An 18,128-nucleotide genomic window follows, 5' to 3' on the forward strand; every position below is an offset into this window, starting at 1 on the left:
TCTCTCATCAGGGCCCGCTGCAGTGGCCTTGTAGTAGTACGGGGATATTTTCTGATTTACTTTTGTGCTTATAAATATGATTAGGTTTCCTTGTTTAAAATATGTGTATGCTGTTTTCATTTTGTGGCATTTTCCATTAGAATATACACAATGTGACAGTGTAAAACAGTGACTAAAAATGAAGACAACAGGATTAAAATAGCAATGTGATCTATACAGAAAAAAGAATAAACTTAATTCTAGAAGATGAGTGTAATCATTTTGTTAAATCATAAAATGGTAACAATTATAGATTCTAGCCCTAGTAACACCAACTGTAAAAAAAAAACACCTTATAATTAAAAGGTTAAAGATAGGATCTAAAAAGAATCTGACATTGTAAACAGTCTCATATGACATCCAGCCAAAATAAAGGCCTGGGCAATTTTTTTAAAGGCTTAGTACTGTCCTATCTGAGTATATTCAGAGGTACATTTAGTGTTTTTTTCCCCCAGGTAAGTGGGCATAGGGTTGAAGCCACAGTCACCTCACACCTCAGGTATGTGACTCATGGCTTCAGATGATAACCTCAATCTTAGCCAAGCTGGATGGGAGTAGGTGATTATAACATCCAGTTGAATCCCTCTAAATATATTATTATACAGGCCTGAGATCACATGCAAGTACTTTCTTTATCTGGCCTAAGAGTAAATCTTTTATCATGGCCCAAGAAGCACTAGTTATTTCAGTAATAGTACAGCTCATGTGGGCAGTAGGACTATAGTAGCTAATTTAAGACAAACAGCTTCTATTGTATGTTTTGAGTGAGTTATTATTTTCAAGGTGAGGCTTTTTAAAAAAATGAAGTAGCACTTTTCCACTTTGGTGGAATAAATACATGCTTTAATAAAGCGTATTTCTTAAATAGTTCCTTTAAGATCAAATGTCTCCACAGGTTTCTGCAGCAGGGTATTTTTGGTTAGGCAGGCAGCTGTTGAAGACAAGTTATTAGTGTTCAGTAGATGGCAGTGCTGTGTAACTCATTTAACTGTAACTGATGCAGTATCTTAACCAAAAACATGGTGTTGTCTTACTAATTCTTCAAAAGGTTTGCAACAAAAGGTAAAAGTTCAGGAAGAAAAACTGAAAGCAAGGGAGAAGGAAAAAATAGATATGGAAGAAACTATAGACATCCTTAGAAAAGAATTAAGTAGAACAGAGCAGACAAGAAAAGAACTGAGTATTAAGGTAAGCAAAGTTCATGTCCAATGTAGTACTTTTCTGGAAGGGATGAGGAACAAAACAGACTGGAAAGGTGAAATTTCAAGGTTTTCCAAGCCCTTTATCCAGTCCCATTGAGAAATCTGGCAGCTTTGTGTTGGATCTGTGAACAAAAGAATCACAATGCTTTCACCAACAGTTCACTCAAGCCTGGAAAAGTTGGTTCTGAGAACTGGAGGACACTTTTAACCATGTGGGCCCAGTCGGTGTGCCCCGTCAGTGCAGATCTGCTGATGGAAGAGGCAGGAAGAGTGATTTTGTCGTCCCCCACCCCCCCTGCAGTGCCCCTAGCATGCATGGCTGTTAGTCCACATGTGTCCTGCAACTTTGGGAATCAGTTTTCCATGGGTGGACTGAACTGCTTGGGTTGGGATAATGGGAAAAATGAGCAATGATTAGTGGTTTGTGGGATGTCTTAAACCACACTGCTCAGAGTACACCTAGATACAGTTACTGTGTATCTTCCCTGTCTTTGTTGATTATATCTGGTGAGGATGATGGCAATGGCTTTTTCTGCCCTGTCTCCAAGTTGCAAGCTCTTAGCCATTTCTATGGAGGCATGGTTTGCCCACTTTATGGGAAAGATAAAATTATTTATCAACATCTAAAGCAATAGTATATTATCATTTTAATTAGGAGGGGCAATAATGCAGCCTTGCATACTACTGCTAGCCTACTTTGAAAAAATTATTGTAATAAATCTTCTTGTTCCCAGAACAAATCCAGAACATCATTCCTTTGGCTATTATATTTGTTTATTCATGTGCTACCTTTTTATTCTAAAGTATACTGTATTCTGTGCTTCTGAAAGCAATCCCACACTTTGCTGTCCAACCCTCTGTTTAATAAGTATTCCTGTTCTTATGGCTCCCCTTTATCCCCGTTTACCCAAGTGTTGCCTTTCTGGAAAACCACCGGGCATAGACATAAATGCATGTTTCTTCCTTGGCTTCTTACACATTAGCCACAGTCTCAAGAGACAGCATTGCCTTTCCTCCAGGCATCCTTTCCTGGAATATTGGGTGATTCCACTTGCTTTAGGGATATAAATTTCCTGTCCTTTGCTTCATCTATATAATCTAGCCAGTGCGGTGCAGTGGTTAAGCGTGGTGCACTCTAATCTGGGAAACTAGGTTTGATTCCCCACTCCTCCATATGAAGCCTGCCGGGTGACCTTGGGCCAGTCACAGTTCTCTCAGAACTATCTCAGCCCCACCTACCTCACAGGGTGCCTGTTGTGGGGAGAGGAAGGGAAGGCAGTTGTAAGCCACTTTGAGACTCCTCATGGTAGAGAAAAGCATGGTATAAAAACCTACTTTTCGTCTTCATCTGCCAGATAGTAATCTGAAGCCTTATATCGTTTACATGAGACCTATTTTATGAAAGAGTTAAATTAATGAGTACTTCAGTCAACTGTGCCACATGGCTGTAGTCCTGCACAGGTTGCTAGATAATGAGCAAATATATATACTGGAGAATGATGATGAAATAATACATAATGTTTACCCTAGGCATCTTCCTTGGAAGTTCAGAAGACACAATTGGAAGGGCGACTGGAAGAAAAGGAGGCTTTAGTCAAACTCCAGCAAGAAGAGCTGAATAAACATTCTCACATGATAGCCATGATACACAGTTTAAGTGGTGGTAAACTAAGTGCAGAGACTGTTAACCTCAGTTTATAGAACCTGAATATCTAGAACTGTATTTCATCCAAAAAGACAACTAAAATTAATGTAAATCTTCAGTATTATGTAAAGGAAATTCTATTTTTGGTCAGTCTTGAACATTACTCTAGTAAAGATTGTGCCTTTTTACAGTATATAGATCAACTTTTTTGATGACTCAATTGTCCCACATGTATCAGCTACAGCAGGGACCTCATTTCCTGGCTTGATAAAGCAGTTTTTAACCGGTATTTTGAAAATCGGCAGATATCTTTGGTGCACATCACTCGTAATGGAACTTGGGAATGATGATCCACTTCTAGGCTGATTTTTACAAGTATAGGTTTTTAAATATGGTTTTAAATGCTGTGTTATATAAATTTGTAAAGCAGAATCCAACTATCAAAGGAAAATATACAAAGCTGCTTGTATACCAAGAAATGAAATTTAAAATATTGCACTACACTATATATTGCGTTAATGTGCTAATAGAAGTGTCCTAGCCTATTCATCTCTAATAACATGTTAATGTCTAATTTTTGTATATGACTTAGTCTTTATTTTTCTGTGTTAAATACTGTTCAGTTCTTTGAAGTATTTCTTAGTTCTTCAGTTCTCTGAAAATATCTGTTTCGTCTGGAGCTGTCAATGCTGCCATCTTTATTGTCTCAGGCTGTATACAGTCACTTTTGAATTTTTGTTATGTAACTATATTTCCCACACTTAGGTGTAGAGATAATTTTGTACACTTTTAAGCCACTGCCTGAATATTTAATAAATCAACTCTGCCTAAACATTAAAGTAATGGCCTTTGAGAACATAATCAGCTTGTTCTGGAAAGGCAAAAGCATGCATTTAGCTAAAGTTCAATGTATGTCCCCTGTATTTTTTAATTCAAAAAATAATCTGTCATTATTTGGAGACACCACAATTCTAAAACTCTTATTACTCTAATTTCACTTGGTGCACTGATGTTAAGCTGCAATGTCAATAAATACCTTTTAAATATACCTCTTAAAATACCCTTTCCCTTTAGTTACTGCATCTTAATCTTTTACTTTGCTGTTCGGACTTGAATCAGTTACACTTTATAAAACTTCAAACTAATTGTCTCCAGCTCAATAGTAGCTTTTAACTTTTTAATGAACTGGTAGCTTTTAACATTTTGTGAAGTAGTTATTGTTCATAGATGTCTCTTCATAACTTTTTCAAGATACCATTTGTCCTTGAGAAGGGAAATAAAAAAATATACTCCAGATTTGTATGTATTTTAATGTATTCTGTATAGGCAACATGCTTGGATCTCATGTACATGGATTTTTTTTAAACCCTCATTTAACGTATTTATACTGATGATAAAATATGCTTTATTTAAAGAAGGTTGAGAAAAGCTGTTCTCTGTGGCCACAAATGAGGAGTGGGAGACGTGTTATTAAATAAAATACTCTTCCCAATTAAAAAATAATCTGGAAACATGTTTGGAAGAAGGAGCTGTAAAATAATCTTCACTGTGACCTGCCAGATTTCTGTATGCAAAGATTTTTGTGTGTGGAAGCATATTCTATTATCTAGTCTGTTGTAGAACATCCTGGGGGGACAGAGCCTGGACTGTTGGTGCATGGCAAGCAGTAACACCAGCTTCTATGAAGAGCTACCTTCTGAATGTGGACCAGCTAACCCAGTGCACCAGGTTGGCTTGGAGTAGTTCTGGTTACCCTCACACTATCACTGTACCACTGGAGAGGCAGTACCTTTAGGTACTATGCAGTGGGAAAGTATTGTCTCTCCCCTGCAGACTCAGAGAGATCTGGTGGTGGAGAGCGTTTGTTTTTATTTGACAACACTGTCTTAAATTCATCACAGTCCCAGTAAAGAATACTGAATGACATGGACGAATGATTGGAGTCGTCTGTATGAGCCACCCTTTTTGTGTGCTGATATTGGAGTTTCTTAATAAACTTTTACTTTTGTTTTAATTTTCAATTAAATAACAATGCAAAACAATACAGATACATGTCTGAGGAACAGCTGTGTTGGGTTATGATTGCCGAAACGAGAATCTTGTGGCAACTTTTTTGGCATAAGCTTTCTGGAGAAGTGGGTTCTAGTTTCCAAAAGCTTAGTCCATTATGAATGTGCAATAAATTCATTATTATCCCATACCAAAGAATGCTGAACTTCTGCTCTCCCCTAACATCTCTGGTCTACTTAGAAAAGTCACCCTGTGGATTCTTTTTTTTTTTGGGGGGGGGGGGTACCATATACATACATATGGCAAACAAGGCATTTCTGCTTTTTAAAAAATGAATATTCTGAAGCTCTTTGTCTGATGATGCTCATTGAATTTTGTTAGTGTTTTACTCCTAGTGCTGCCAGCATCATTTCTGCTGTTCCACTGCCTCCAGAGATTCAAATGCCTGGCTGGGTGATTTTCATCTGAATTTTTTTCTGATTTACCAGAAATCAAAAGGCTGAAGAATACTTAGTTGCTGTTTTAAATGCTGCAGGACAATTGCATTTGAATTAAATCTTCCCTCTCCCCCAAATCTGTCCTAATTGCCCCAAACAGTCAGCAGCCTTTGGCACTGCCTTAAGGCAGATGCCTGCAGAGTATTTGGCAGTTAACATGCCGTTCTGCCAACCACTTAGAAGAAGAAGACGGAGTTTGAGTGGCTCTTGACAGGTGCCTAGAGCCAGGCTGATCTCCCTTCTGCCAGATTATGACAGGTAAGAGGAATGCTACTGGGAAATGGGTTCATGGACTCTGCTTGGGAAGCAGGAAATCTGACTTTATGCTTTGATATGTGGATTGATGCTGCCATGGGCTCATGGACCCTGACCATATTGAACAAGCTTAACCTAATAAAAGTTTAAGACTTGGAGAATAGGGAGACCCTCACCTTATTGCAGTTGCCATTGTATCACTGTCGCCATAGTCCTTACCATTTCTACTGCAGGTGTGTCCCATTGATTTCAATGCAATTTACTTCCAAGTATACGAACACAGACTGTTAAACACACTAAAAGAATTTTGATACAGCCATAAGTATAATCATATCAGGTTTGTTTGTTTGGGGTGTTTTAGCAGGGACCCGATGGACACTGGCAAGATAACTACATAAATATAAAGCAAAGGCGAATTACACATGCAGCATGCTCTATACAATTTAAAAAAACAGAAAAAATTGAATTTCTAGTTAGCCAGTTCCACATCTTTTAAATTTGGCTGAGAGAATTTCAGATGAACCCTAAACTGCAATCCTTTGACTATAAATGCTTCCCTAAGAGTCACCCCAGATAAGATACTGGAATATCTATGGTGGTTCTCTAGTAGTTTTAATTAGTCGTAGCCATGTAGAGACCACCTCATGAGGAATGGGCTTCCAGAATTTGGGAAAGAAAGTTCAGTTTTCTCATCTGATATTTTCCTTGGAATTATTTGCTTTAAGCAAATGTGTGTAATCTGTGTCTTTTTCCTAACATGGCAAATGCCAACTCTTTAAGGCCACGTGAGACTGGGAGAATGGTTTAGGTGGGATAAATGTTTTCTCCCTCTTATGAGACCTATCCAAATTGTTGACACTGGCTAGTATTTAGCTAGAACAAATACTTGACAGAGATTGGGTGAGAGATCCTTCACATTCTCCCTCTGAGGTGGAGGCCATCTTGTGGGTGATTTCCATCCATCACTCAGGGAGGTAGGAACAAACTCAAACTTCCTGTTTCCTGTGGTGTTAGTCACCCTAGTTTCAGTTTCTTTCCTGGCTCACTAGGGGAGAGCACATAGGTTTAGGCTTTGCCTCACCTTTTACTTCATTTTAATACTACTACTTGCTCTGTCAAGTTTTTTTCTTCCTACCATTCTTCTAGCTCTTTAAAAAACACACACAAAAAAACCCCTTTACCCGTTGTTTCTGTCTCTCTCCTCGCTCCTCCCTCCCCCCCCTGTCTTACAAGGCCTGGGGCTATCTCTAAGTGTGCTTGCCTTTCGCAGGATTGCAGACCCTCTGCCTGAATGGCGATAGAGAGGGCACAGACGGCTTTCTCCACTCCGGAGAGCCAAGTGGCCAGAATTGCAGAGATCGATCGTGCGGCCGAAAAAAGGACCATGTCAGCCAAGGAGAAGTGAGAAGGTGGCGAGGCGGCCAAGCACGCCAAATTGGGCGCGCAGGCAAAGCCAGCACTAACTGGTGGCCATTTTGAAGGACACTGGAGAGCCGCCGGAAAAAGTCAGGACCGACACTCAATGCCCGCACCAGCAATGCCCTAAAAACTCTGGTCAGGGTGAAAGCCCATCTCTAGGCCAGAATGAGTCCTATGGAGGGGAGGAACGATCCGGATCTTCACCTGGTAACGTACCTGATGACGAGTCTCCCCCCCCCCTCACCAAAGATAATGCTCTACCTCGGAAAGGCCATCAGGGAAGAGCTTACCCAGTCCAGAGATCACAGGGAACCTCGCCCAAGGTCTCCCCCCGTTTCCCCCCCCTCCTCCTAGGGGAAATAAGGGAAATCGTCCCTGGCCCACTAAGGCAGCACAAAAGAGTCTTCCTTGGGAGGGATGCCTCCCTGAGTTTCTGGAGGATGAGTATGACTCTACCTCCCACACCCCCAGCAATCAGGATGACGGGGAATTCTCCTCTAATGATAAGGAAGAACGAAAACCACCAACCACTGATTAATCATTTAGATTTTTCAAAGGGGAAGACATCACCTACTTATTATCTAAAACACTCTCTGCACTCCACATACAAGGTTCCCAATCCGTTGGGGATACCCCAAAGGATGTGCAGGGTAAAGGTGATGGGGCAGAAATCACAGAAAATCCCCCCAAAAAAATCCCCCCCCCCCCCAGTCAACTATACTGAAATGGCTTTTCCATTCCCTGATTTTTACACCAGGAAAATGAAAGCAGAATGGGAAAAACCTCTTTCCCACAGACCAGTTCTAGGGTCCGTTAGGATACTTTACCCTGTTTCTTCATCTGTCTTAGATATTTTGCAGGTACCGATGGTGGATGCTCCAGTGGCACCCCTACAGTTGTCGGGCCTGGTATCAGAGGATGGGCATGGCAGCCTTAAGAATAACTTTGACAAAAGAGCGGAGATGGGCCTTCGAAAGGCACACAGGTCACACAGCTCCCAGGTCATTATTCTTTATGTTCTTAAAGCTTTTTGTCGTTATCAGTTTCTTCTATCCTAGTATACCAGACGGAGCCTAAGTGAGTAAATTCTGTTATCTGTTTTATCTACTTCCTGTTAGTACTTCCGTGGTAATTTTCTTTGAATGTTTACTGGTTATTATAGATTTCTAAATTTTTCATGCTGTTAGTGTTTAATCTAGATACTGCTTTCGGAGCACCTGAACTGAAACTAGGGTGACTCCCACCACAGGAAACAGGAAGTTTGAGTTTGTTCCTGCCTCCCTGAGTGATGGATGGGAAATTACCCACAAGATGTCCTCCAAACCTCAGAGGAGAATAACCCCTCACGGTGAGTAACCAGTGGTCGATTTCATCCCACTTCGCTTTAAGAGAAGTGATCATATTCTAATACCTAAGTTAGCCAATCTTTGGATACTTAAATCCAGTGACTGGCGCTGTGAACAGGCAAGATCCCCTCAGCACAAGCCCAGAGCATTCCCACTGAAACCAAGCCAAGGACAAAGGGCACCATTTCCCCTCAGTTCTTTTACTGCTGAGTTGACAGGAACACTTCTAGCTTTGCTCCTGTTTTTTGACATTTCTTTTGAATCGTCCCTGTGAGTCTTCCTGGGATTGCTGTTTCAGCTGGGTCTGATCCCCTTTTTTCTTTGTGCCTCTGTTATGGCCCCAAGAAATCTTTATTTAAGAAGTGCCTATAATGTGGCACGAAAAGGCTGTACTCAGATGAGCGCACTCTCTGTTTAATCTGCCTTGGGGAACCTCATGAAGAACCCTCTTGCCGCCTCTGTCAGCAATTTACACCCAAGGCCAGGGCAGACAGGGCTTCTTGCCTAAAGACAGCCCTTTGGGAGCATGCCCTCTTGAGTTCCAATAAGCCAACAGTGAAGTCATCTTCCTTGCGTGAACCCATTCTGAGGGCCTAATCCATGGCTTCACCCAGTTGGTCCTGACCCCAAATCCGCATTGTTGTCTGTCTGTGATTGTCTATGAACCAACAGCTCTTCTGAGCCTCCAGTAAAGATGGCACGCTTGAAGACCATGCACTCCAGCAAGGCTTTGGTTCTGAGCCACTCTAAGCACTTTTCCTCTCCCCTCCCTGAGCTGAATTGCCTGACTTTCCAAATGTAAAATCAAATTATAGCTTGTGGTTTTTGTATGGCTCCCAGCCTATTAGATTTTATTTTTTCTAGTTGTTTTTAGCTTAATCTTGGATGGTCCTTGTTGTAATTCCCATTGTGATTTAATGAATTTTATGTATTGCTTTTGTAGCTCTGTTTTGGAATTATGTACTAAACTTTAAAAATATATATATTATTAAAAAAAAAAAAAACAAGAAAACAGCACTTCCTGCCAAGAGATCACACCTACCACCAGCCAAAGTATCAGAACGGGACCCCTACCACCCCCTTCCTCTCTTTACTTTGGACATGGCTGCCATTTCTCAGCCCAGTCAGATGGCAAGCGTTGACCCTCCAGAGCCAGGCTGAAGCCTCCCAATTTGCACTGTCCTAAGGAGCAGGAACAGAAGGCACTGTTCTGACTATATGACAGCACGCCATCATCCAACTTTTTCTTTCAGGACAGACTGACTCCCTTTCTTAGCGAGTGCCAGAAGATTACTTCTGATGCATGGGTTTTGGCTATTATTGGAGGGAGCTACAACTTGGAGTTTACATGGAAACCTCCCTTGGGCCCTCTTCCTCTTGATAGGGAGGAAACCAATGGTACTCACCTGCTTGACACAGAACTTGTCTGAAAGGGATGCTGTTCAGTTACTTCCTGGTCATATGGTTGCCAAGAGTTTTTACTCCCACTATTTTCCCATCCCAAAGAAGGATGGTGGTCTATGCCCCATCCTCAGCGTGTGTAACCTAAAAAAGTTTTGTCTGTTAGAAAATTCCAGATGGTTTCTCTTTCTCAGGTACTGCAACTGTTAAAATTAAATTGATCTCTGGCCCCAGCTCCTACCAACCTAGCACTTTGAAAGCAAGAAATTGAAAGTAGATAAATAGGTACCGCTTCGGTGGGAAGGTAACAGCATTCCGTCACCTTAGCGTTTAGTCATGCCAGCCATATGACCACGGAAACGTCTTTGGACAGCACTGGCTCTTTGGCTTGGAAACGGAGATGAGCACCGCACCCTAGAGTGGCTTTCAAGCAAGGGAAACCTTTACTTTTATCTTTAGTCTTGGATTTAAAAGACTTATTTCCATATCTCAGTTCACCTGGACCACAGGAAATATTGCTGATTCCAGTGTGGTGGCTCATTTTATCGGTATAGCGTTCTCCACTTTGGGCATGCACTAAGTGCATAGCTGTAGTCATTGCATTCTTGAGGTTAGAGGGTTGTACCATTTCCCCCTACTTTAGATGACTGGCTGCAAACTGCTCCTTCAGAGGACTTGTTGTGGGACCACTTATCTCTGGCCTTGGCAGTGGTAGTCAGTTTGGGATTGGCAGTTAATTGGGAGAAATCTAAATGGTTCCTTTGTAGGTTAGCCTGCTCTATTGGTATGGATCTGGATTATTCTAAGGGATGGGCTTATGCACCTTAGCTGCCTTACTGCAATTAGAGCTTTAATCTCCAGTTTCCAAGAGAGCCAGTTTGGTGTAGTGGACTCTAATCTGGGGAACTGGTCTTGATTCCCCATTCCTCCACTTGAGGCCAGCTGGGTAATCTTGGGCCAGTCACAGTTCTTTCAGAGCTCTCTCAGCCCCTAAAATCAAGTCTAGCTCACCACTAGGTAAAGGTTTCCCTTGCTCGAAAGCTAGTTGAGTCCGACTCTTTGGTTGCGGTGCTCATCTCCGTTTCAAAGCCGAAGAGCTAGCGCTGTCCGAAGATGTTTCCATGGTCATGTGGCCGGCATGACTAAACACCAAGGCGCACAGAACGCTGTTACCTTCCCACCGAAGTGGTACCTATTTATCTACTTGCAATTTCTTGCTTTCGAACTGCTAGTTTGGCAGGAGCTGGAACTAGAGACGGGAGCTCACTCTGTCATGCGGCAACTCGGGTCTCGAACTGCTGAACTACTGACCTTCCACAGCCTGCAGTTCAGCGTAGAATTTGCTTGAACCATCGCAACTCCTTAGCTCACCACTAGCATAATGCTAAGAGCTAGAATTTGTGTCTGCCAGACCATCTTCGGATCTCCTGGCTATTCTACACACAATGCCATACAATAATTAATTTAATTTTCCAGTTGAATCGGTTCTAGGCCGCACTTCAGGTGTAATGGCTGCTGTGCCTTATGGCCTCAATGATTGCTGTGGTTATATTTATGCCTTTTGCAAAACTGGTTCTTGAGGAAATGCAACCCATCTTCTCAGGCACAATCTCCCTGTCTGTGCCCAGGTCTATCATAAGATCCCTGTCACAGCGGGCCTTGGATTGCTAACTCATTAGTAGGGGTTCCTTTTGGGGTACACCTCCATACCTATACAGTTACCACATGTGCCTTTCTGGCTGGAGCACCACTGCTATGAATTCACAGGGGCTGTGGTTTGCTTTTGAGTCCTCCATTGAAGAAGAAGAGAGTTAATTTATACCCTACCCTTCACTACTCAAAGGAGTCTCAGAGTGGCTCACAATCTCCTTCCCCTTCCCCTCCCCACAACAGACACCCCGTGAGGTGGGGGGGCACTGAGAGAGCTCTTAAGCGAACTGCTCTTGACAGAACAGCTTTGAGAGAGCCATGACTGACCTAAGGGCACACCAGCAGCTGCATGTGCCGAAGTGGGGACTCAAACCCAGTTCTCCCAGATTAGAGTCTGTGCTCCTAACCACTACACCAAACTGGCTCATTTCAAAATGCATATCTATTTTCTCAAACTAAGGGCATTTCATTATGCTCTTGCTTCTTTTGCAGACTTGGTCTCCAATAATAAATATAGCTGGAGATGAGAGGCAGATAAAATGTAGGTTGGTGAATGGCTGAGAAGGAGAGAATGAGGCAGGGAAAGGGGAGAGGATATGGGGGTTGCCCACAGAAGGGAAAGAGTGGGGAGGAAGATACAAGGGAAAGTTGTCTGTAATCCTCCCTGAGTCTGTTCGCAGAGAGGGCAGAATATAAATTTGAATAAATAAATAAAGTGAGTTGCCACCCCACAAATCCTTGTGGGTTCCTACTAAGAGGGCCTAGCCCAGCAGCTGGCACCACACAACTGGGCCACAGTTTTCTTAGGCAGAGGTTGCTGTGGCAGGAAGGGAAAGCTTAAAACAGAAGGGCAGAGAACGCTGTTGCGTGGGAAGGAAATAAGTTGCCAACTCCAGGTTAGGAATTCCTAGAAATAAGAGGTGGGGTTTGAGGAGGGGGAAGGACCTCAGAGGCTAGGGTTGCCAGGTCCTACCTGGCTGCCAGTGGGGGGGGGGTCTCCTGCCCTCCCTGCGAATAGACTCAGGGTGGTCCCGTTCCTCCTCAAACCTCACTCTCCCAAGTCTCTATCCCAAATTACCCAGTAATTTCCCAATTTGGAGCTGGCAACTTGAAGGGGAACTGATCTCTGTAGTTGGGAAATCCATTGTGATTCCAAGAGATCTCCAGATTGGCAATCCAAGAAGGAAGCAGGAAAAGGGGAGAGGCTAGGGGCTGTGGGGGCTTACAGGAAAGGGAAGAAAGAGGAAATGGGGCAGAGGCGGAAATGAGATGCCTCCCAGGAGGACCTCCCACAAGAGTTCCCACTTGTCGCTATACAGGGCTTTTTTTGTAGAAAAAGCCCAGCAGGAACTCATTAGCATAATTGGCCACACCCAACAGCAGATACGTATCAGCATATTAGGCCACACCCCTGACAACACAGCTCATTAGCATACTACGCCGCACGCCCATGTTACCAGAAGTGTGGTCATCCAGCCACACCCACCTTTTGCTTCTTATTCTGTTTACCTTGTTTGTCGTCAAAACCCAGGGCTTTTTTTGTAGCAGGAACTCCTTTGCACGTTAGGCCACATACCCCTAAAGTAGCCAATCCTCATGAGTTTCTGCTGTTGGGCGTGGCCCGTTATGCTAATGAGTTCCTGCTGGGCGTGGCCAACTCGGGAGCCAGCTGGAACTCTGTTCCTGTGCGTTCCTGCCCAAAAATAGCCCTGTTGCTATATAAAGGAGGCTGACTCTTTAAAGGAAACCTTTATTGGCTCCTTCTGACCTGGATAACTACTGGCTTGTCTTAAGCATTCCACTCTTGGAGAAGAGCTCTGTGTATAGTGGCAGGACTCCTAGATGGTAGTGATTATTTGGGCCCTTGACCATATGTTTTCAGATCCAGTTTTCGAAAACAGATCTTTGCAGGCAACCCTCACTGAGGTTTAGATAGAAAGTCTAAACACTTCTGGCCTTTCTAGAACTTCAACAGCTTTTTGTCCTCTTCTAGACTGCTTTGCTGGGATGGATCTCAAAATCACCATTTGATATTTGTTCTGGTCTTTCCAGAAAGGTAGGCCCCTAGAAAGTGATACTAGGTTGTAGTGTGACCTGATGGCCATGGGATGCCCTTGAATAGAGGTAGTGGGCCCAATCATGCCTAAGCCTCCTAAAACACAAGCTAAGGGGGCCCATCACTAGGGCTGGCAATGGAACTTGTAATTCACTGAACTGATATTTAGTATTAGTGACAAAGTACAGTTCAACAAATTTAGAACATCTACATTTTGGATGCACCAGCTGCCCCTGGAAAATTACTTATAGCTGTGAGTTTGCAGCTCAGTTAAGATTTCAATATGCAGCTCAAAGTTGGTGCTTTGAACCACTGTCTTATGCTAGATCTTCAGAAGCTTCCAGGAGTTAGGCAAATTTGTATTCTGGAGAGCCATGACAGAGTAGTGGTTAGATTAGAATGTGGGAGCCCCAGGTTTGGATCCACACTCTGCATTGGAAACTTGGTGGATGACATTAGGCCAGTTATACTTTCTCAGCCTAAACTACCATGTGTGGCCGTTGTGAAAGTAAAATGGGAGAACAATGATGTAAGCTGCTTTGATCCCCCAGTTTGGGGGGAAAGTACAGTCTAAATGAAGATAAAAATTTCTACCCTCTAACAGAAAATGTGTTGTGGAAATATGCTTACTGCTTTGACCTTTATATTGGGTTGCCCACAGTACCAGGGCATTTTGGGGAACTATCAAATTGACTGCCCCGTGGCTTGTGAAATGGAGCTAGTCCCCAATTATGAAAATTCTGGATAGGTAGTACAATAAAAAACAGATGCTGTTGTTTTAATCTAGGACTGATGGTACCATCACTTGCAAAGATGCTGTTAATTGTGTGACATATTTTGCAAGGTTCCATAGATTAAAACATGGGATTTCTGAAAATATTCCTCACTTGCCCCAAACTGCCAAAATATAAGGATCTTCTCCATAACAGAATAACCTCTCAGGAATTGTATGTACTTAAAATTAGCCTTTGCAAACAAGGATAAAGCAGTGTGTAGAGACAGAATGACTTCAAAGTAATGGCCATTGGCCACTGTAATGCATTTTGGGACCCTTGCTCTTCACTGTGCAATTAAAAACTAATTTTGCCACCAGGCAGCTGTTGTCAGGGCTCTGTATTACTGTAAAATATCTGGTCATATTATTTACATTAGTGTTCATGGTCTACATTTCAACTGTCTTATAAGACTGCCAAAAAGTTCTGACATCTGAAAGCAAATAAAAGGCCCTAGTAATTCCAGACTTAACAGGCTTATATGATAAGCTCTGAAAAAGAACACTTATCCACTTACACTGGATCATAGCCTCATCACAGAAAAAGAAAACTTATCCACTTACACTGGATCCTAGCCTCATCACAGAAAGAAGGCAAGGGTCATTTGTGTCAAGTGTCTTTATTGTGTCTCTGTCGCCTGAGGACACAGCTTAGAAATACATTTTAATCTATTTTTAACTGGTACTCATCAATTGAAATCTAGCTTTTATTGGCGCCCTTCCCCCAATTGTATGCACGAGAGCTACCTGTATTACAAATATTACATATTCCTAAACAACTTCATTCAACTGACGGTGGGCGCTAATCCACAACACTTTATGAATAAATTTGTTGTTGCATTTTTTTAAAAAAAATGCCTGTCCCCCAAGATATGTATATTATTTTACTCCACTATTTGCTTGGATACCCTGCAACAGTTTGCAACAATAATAAGAATGAACTTAAAATATCATGTAGAATATAATAACAATCTGCATGAAAGAAACATGGTTGGTGTAATGGTTGTGAGGCCTAGGTTTGAATCCCCACTTGTGCCATGGAAGCCCGCTGGGTGACCTTAGGCCAGTCACACTCTCTCAGCCTAATCTACCTCACAGGGTTTTTGTGAGGATAAAATGGAGGAGGGGAGAATAATGTAAGTTGCTTTCGGGAGAAAGATGGACTATAAATGAGTTAAATAATAAACGACCAGGCAGTGAATAAATAATCAGCAGAATTATATAACCCAGAAATCCAGCTATCAACTCATCAATATCATCATCGTATATAACATTGTTAAACTAAACCTCATATATAGCATTGATAGCCAGATTTACTGAATTCATTTGTTTTCAGCTTTAAAGATCTTTCCCATATGTCTTCTAGTGTCTTTTTGAATAGAAGCATAGGAAGATGATTGACTTGACACCTCCCAGAATTTTATTGGCCCTCTGCCTCCATTCTGTGCTTTTCCCCTGTGGCAGCCATTTTGTGCTGGTGCCCACTCCCCATTCTTAAAATTCCAAAAGTCCCCACAGGCTCAACAAGATTGGGGATACCTGATATATGGAAAGCGTGCGCTCTGCCATGAACCCTTGCCATAATTTTCCTCAACACATGCTTTGTGTTTCTTTAGTTTTACAAGTGAATGATAGAGAAATGTATTTAACTTGGATGTTATTTTTTAATTTAATCAGGTGTTCGTGCAAAATATGAGAGCTGAAATGATGCTTTGATTCATTTCTCATGTCCATACTTGCAAACAGATGGTGAGGCTGTGGAATGCTTTCTCAAGGGAGATTCATATGGCTCCTTTGTTATTAGTGTTCAGGAAGTGGGTTATGGCAATCTTCATTTGTGTTTATGGGCTTGGCTAAAACTGATTGTGGCTGAATAGAGTCTGGTATCTTGACTTAAAACTGTTTGGATTGTGGCTTTTACTGGTCTGTTTTTGTATTACTTAGACTTATCTTTTTAATGTGTGCTTTATTGTTGGAAGCTGTGCATATTCCTGCACAGTACCTAGCTGTTCAGCAATGGGGCCTGAATCCTATGAACAGTCATATTTTGATCAATTTATAGACTACAGAGGAAGAGAATGTTGACTTGCACTAGACTCTCAGAAAAAAAGACCACTTACCTGTGTTAGCTTTACCATCTGTCTCTCAAGCAGCCTAAACATACTCTCGCTCTGGGCCAGAGTTTCATTGTGAATATGAGTCACAGGATTTGCTCTACTGAGTTGTTAGCCAAATTGCTTTATGTACAGCAGATGGCAACTAAATTTAACGTGAGTCCTTGCCAAAGTTTACAGAGGTCCTGTCAGCCCCAGAGTTCCCAGTGATGGAGACGAGACTGGTGTTTTCCAAAACAAATTGTATTTTTACTGAAGAATATCAAAAACACATACACACAAAACAGAATCACACTCTCACACAATCAAGTTCCTTTAGAGTTACAGAAATAGAAAAATAGTTTCTCTTTTACTTAGGAGGTAGGTTGGTATACATTCATACTTATCTTTCCTGAAGCCTTGTCTGATGCAATGGAGAACAGGGAGAGAAAATAGTACCTAGGGGTATTAACTAGATCACACTCTGCCAGAACCAGCTAGCAGGGCATGGACCTCTTTGGCTGTAGTCCAAGAGATCTAAAGTAGACAACGGGTTGTTTGATAGGAAGCTGGATTTTAGAGGATAAAAGCGGACAGGGGATGTTGAAAGGGGATGTGGCTAGCAAAGACCTAACGCATGGTCTTTACTTTTTATAGTCAGATCTTCGGGTGGGTGGTAACCTTGCCAAGCTGGAGACCCACCTATCTACAAGTCCATCCCATAGCTACACTCATTGGTGCATGCAGAAAGGGGCAGGTACCTTAGGGGTGTGGACAATATTTGAAACTCTAAACTTCTAACTCATGGAAAGCCATCTGTCCAGGTGTGAAGTCTTGGCTTCCTGGACCTTCCTTGATATGCAGATCGATACCAGCTTTCCCAAGTACTCCAGGCACCTCCACCAGGAAATGGCAATTCAGATGCAGATCAGATCCATATACTGCGTGACATTGAGTCCTTCAGCAATGGTGGGGTTACTTCTCCTTAGTTGTTGTTTCTGCTAACAATGGCTAAAATGTGCTTCTCTTTCCCATAAGGCTCTTGAGCTGAATGTGTCCCAACCTCATTAACATAAAATGCAGGCAAGTGTCCTCTATGTGAAATCTCTCACAATAGGTAATGCAAGCAACTTTCTCTATGCCTATGGATATACATGTGTGTGCACAGTTTATGTAGTGTGAGTGTCAGCAGATATAAATTCATAAACAGAAAATATCAGTCTCTTTCTCAACAGAGTAGAAATCCCAGGACATCCAGTGATCCCAGGAAACCCTGCCTTGCAGAGAAACCACCAATCTTGCTGTTTTTAACAGCAAGGCAGCACATCTACTCATGAACCAAGTTTTCTCACAAATAAGGTCTCCTTCATACACATATCTATAGCCATGTACAATTAGATGGGAAACACCAGACCAGGGGACTTAATTGCTGGTGAAACTACTGAGGAAAACCTCAAGTGGCAAGCCATCAGCATATATGCTTATGAGTAGAGGCATCCCAGCCTACTACGCTAGCCTTAAAAAGTGTACTGCCTTTGTATGAGAAGGAAATATGCCAGTGTGAACCCAGCCTTTACCAACCTATGTCATTGCTATAAATAAAGTTTACTGAAGTCTTTACAAGATGCTATGAAAAATTCTTATCGCATACTCTGGTAGAGTATCTGGTGTTTTAGATTTTACTTTAATACTTCTTACCGACACTCAAGGCAGATTACACAGTGTAAATCAATGGGATAGGAC

At 42.1% G+C, this 18,128-nt stretch overlaps 1 protein-coding gene across 1 annotated transcript in view; it reads left to right on the forward strand.

Annotated features, from left to right (window-relative positions):
• KIAA1524 (KIAA1524 ortholog) overlaps positions 1-3,422 on the forward strand; it is a gene marked incomplete at its 5' end in the record, with an annotated part of 31,026 nt that extends 27,604 nt beyond the window's left edge. Inside the window, 2 exons of the mRNA XM_015420946.1 lie at positions 1,088-1,227; positions 2,772-3,422. Coding sequence (XP_015276432.1) covers positions 1,088-1,227; positions 2,772-2,942 — 311 coding nt within the window. The remainder of the gene's footprint in view (positions 1-1,087; positions 1,228-2,771) is intronic.
• Positions 3,423-18,128: the final 14,706 nt, after the last annotated feature.

The sequence above is a fragment of the Gekko japonicus genome, unplaced genomic scaffold (assembly GCF_001447785.1).
Source record: "Gekko japonicus isolate JY-2015 unplaced genomic scaffold, Gekko_japonicus_V1.1 scaffold2936, whole genome shotgun sequence".
Taxonomy (NCBI): domain Eukaryota; kingdom Metazoa; phylum Chordata; class Lepidosauria; order Squamata; family Gekkonidae; genus Gekko; species Gekko japonicus.